This window comes from Acyrthosiphon pisum, chromosome A3, assembly GCF_005508785.2.
Source record: "Acyrthosiphon pisum isolate AL4f chromosome A3, pea_aphid_22Mar2018_4r6ur, whole genome shotgun sequence".
In the NCBI taxonomy this organism is placed as follows: domain Eukaryota; kingdom Metazoa; phylum Arthropoda; class Insecta; order Hemiptera; family Aphididae; genus Acyrthosiphon; species Acyrthosiphon pisum.
The window spans coordinates 27,170,327-27,173,860 of record NC_042496.1 but is presented as its reverse complement, the minus strand read 5'-3'; the positions used below and the strand labels follow the sequence as shown (position 1 = coordinate 27,173,860).

At 28.0% G+C, this 3,534-nt stretch overlaps 1 protein-coding gene across 1 annotated transcript; it reads right to left on the bottom strand.

Annotated features, from left to right (window-relative positions):
* Positions 1-765: 765 nt before the first annotated feature.
* Positions 766-3,124, bottom strand: LOC107884863. Its single transcript, XM_016807842.2, has 3 exons — positions 2,916-3,124; positions 2,380-2,531; positions 766-1,369 (listed from the first exon to the last, which is right to left on the bottom strand). The coding sequence occupies exons 1-3, from the start codon at positions 2,983-2,985 to the stop codon at positions 1,250-1,252; spliced, it is 342 nt and encodes a 113-aa protein (XP_016663331.1). The 5' UTR covers positions 2,986-3,124; the 3' UTR covers positions 766-1,249.
* Positions 3,125-3,534: the final 410 nt, after the last annotated feature.

Genomic DNA, 3,534 nt, shown 5'->3' with positions numbered 1-3,534 from the left:
ACCTCGATTTGCATTCTGACAAAATATTATTGTTTTTCATAATATGTACGAGAGATCGATCGAGGTACATTTTTAAAATTGTGTTTATAAGTAATTAAATATTTAAGTGGGAAATTCTGAAATTTTTTGAATTTTTTACAATTTTTATTGCAATTTAAACTACAAAAATTAAAATTGTGGCTCGTTGTATATATTACCTACGGACAATCCGAATATTTTTTCAGAATGAAAATCGTGATAATTGTCGATACGTATCGTTGGAATTAGAAACAGTAGTTTTTGACAAAAAAAAGGACGTGGTAGTGAGGCCCTATATAAAAAGTTCACAAAAAGTGAGTAATAACTTAACTAAGTTAATCTATAGTTAGATAAACTTTTAACTTTCATTAAAGACACTTTACGTACGAATACGCTCACGTCTCCATACCTATTTTACAACAGAATAGTTAGGAAGATAAATATTTTTTAATATTTCTTATACGCGGGATAGCCGTTTACTAAACGGCATTGGTACTTCTTTGCAACGGATGAACGATCTCGACCAAACTTGGCACGGTGATAGTGGACATCGCTGAGTGCCAACAAGTTGTTTTGATCGATGTCCTACCTACCATCGATAAATAATCACCGAAAAACTAAATTTTGATACCTCAATTTTGTTTCCGTAGAAACATAGATCCGCCATAAATCAATAAATAAATAAATAAATAAATAAATCAATAAATCAATAAATACTAAAAACAATGTTGTTCTTCCGTAGTTATAATTTGTTATTTTGGTTTGTCAATTGTAATATTTAAGAAAAATGTATTAAATATAAATGTTTGAGAGTTATATTTGAGAGTAAAAACGCTTCCTCGAACAAAAGCATGTCCCAACAATAGTGTCATCTTAATTTGTAGCTTTTCAGTTATCAGAATCTATCAAATCCATGTCATTCAAAAAACAATTTCAATAAGTTTCGGTGTGTTTAACTCGCTCAGCTCAATTTCTTGCAACCAGTGAACCGCATTGCAGTCTTAGTTTTATTGAATTTTTACCATATAATGTTCTTATAGTAGTTGTATTCTTCAAATTATATTTTTAACATAAAAAATTACAAGAAAATGTACATGTTTTTTTTTCTTAACAAATTCAATATAATTTTATACAAATATAACAATATAATACAAAATATAATACAATACAAACAAGATAATTATGTCTTTATCATCGATAACGAGCTCCAGGATTGTGCTGATTCCGATTTCTATTTCGGAAATTTTATGTTTATCTTATTCCAATCATAAGAAACGGAGGACTCCGGATCACAATTCCACGCCATGACTTTTGCCATACTTTTATTACAACTGACATCCCGTACAGGTACCTAAATCACGTTTAAAATATTTTCCGACCAGTTTAATAGGTTTAATAATTCAATTTTAAATGTCGTGTTTAAAATCAAACTAGCTAATAAAATAGGCATATATGCTATTAACCGTGGAAAAGAAGAGCATATTAATATGTTTAAGTTGTTTAAATATCATAATATAAAATATATACGCTAATGATGAATACTTGAGATGTGTCACCTGAAAATTACGATTTACCATCATCGTATACTCAGCAAAGTATCTAATTTAATAATTTTAGAAGGATGATATACCTATACTGTGTATAAGAAAATTTAGATCGTTGTCTAATATTGATCACAAAATTATGTTGTTAATACCGATTTTTTTTCATTAAAGCAATTTTAAGTGTTATCCTATATTATTTATATGCGTTTAAAATGTACAAATTTCAATATTATATAATACAAATTTATTTACATTTGTGTATTTAATATTTTATAATTTATGCCAATCGTCATTTTGTTCAGACAAGCGTATTCCGTTTCGGATTAAGAAATTATAAGTATAATATACTTATAGAGAACCTATATATTCTGGGGTGGTTTCCTCCTGGGCTGAAATCCATTTTCACCCATCTTACAGCTTTCTCACCAGTTATTATTATCATTCCCTTTCAATTAGATTTTAGATTTTTAACATGTTTGTAGGTGCCTATTATGGGTTTTTTTTCAAATAAAAATAATTTTAGCTACATATTTTGATAATTTTAATTGAATATCATAAGAATTTTTAGTGCAAATTAAGTCTTGAATTCTATTATAGTAATAGGTTACTCTTTAAGACTGTGCACGGCAGTGTTAATAAAACAACTCAAAACTATAAACTTATAATGATAAATTAATAGAACGACGATGAGTATCATCATTCATCACAATTCATAACAGATACCTACCTACAGAATTTAAGTTTTTAATTACCTATCTAGGAATTATTTACATGTAATTTATTAGAATTGGAAAATAAGTAAATTCGTAATTCTTACCATAACTGACACCTGATTATTAGCAAGGGCAAGTAACTTACGCCACTCTTCTAAATTTGCCCTAAACTTAGCCCTATGACCAACCATAGGCATAACATCTTTCAACATATCATCCGTTAGAAGTGAAAAGCATGATAAATCTATTCCATGTTCTGACAATAACATATAAAATCAAAAGTAAATAATCAAATTAGCAAATAAGCAAATAGGACAATAATATATAAAAAAAAAGTAAATAAGCAATAGCAATTAACCATTCTCAATTATTATAAGCTGGATGAATCTATTCCGTGTACATTTTCATTAAATAAGTACCAATGAATAATTTAATGCCTGAAGGTTTAAACAATCACTAATGAGTTATGTTTAGTCTACACATCACCATTGAGTAGGTAGGTATATATTATATATTATATTTGTAGGTAAACTATAATATAATATAATATTTATAGGTAAATACTCAATGCTATTATGTAAATAGGTACCGGCTACTTATTATATTTACTATAAAGTATAAAGGTATAAAAATGTCTTACCTTTGAATACATCAATGTACGATTCCAATCCCCAAGCTGAAAGCATATCTTTGACATCAGAATCGGCCATTTTTACAATTTTTACAGCAGTAACGTTGTAGGTACAAACATTAAATAACAAGTAATAACAAAATATGGCAGTTGTGGTGGTAGTAATATTACGGATAACAGTTGAATAATGCAAAGTGTGCGGATCGTCACGATGCCGCCGCGAGATTATACATCGATTGCAGCAATGGCAACACAAATATTGTGATATCAGTGAAACTGTTAACTGTTGGATAGATTTTACCAAACGACCGGTTGTTTTTATCCAACATTAGTACCATTTACTGAACGGTTTGGTAATATTAGAATAACATCTTGTTAATTTAAAATATATAAATCGTATTCAATGCCACTTATGTCTAGTATAATTATAGCAAAATTCTTTCATTACATTTAATGATAATTTGATAGAAAATACAAGAATGTTTTTTCATGATTACTCAAACTTTTGGTAGTTTTTTTAACTTTGCATTTGTTACAGTACATTTGTTATTATAAATATGAATCATGTTAAATTTACTTAACATTTATTAACAAAATTATTACTGTGAAAACTCCAGTACACTTCTTA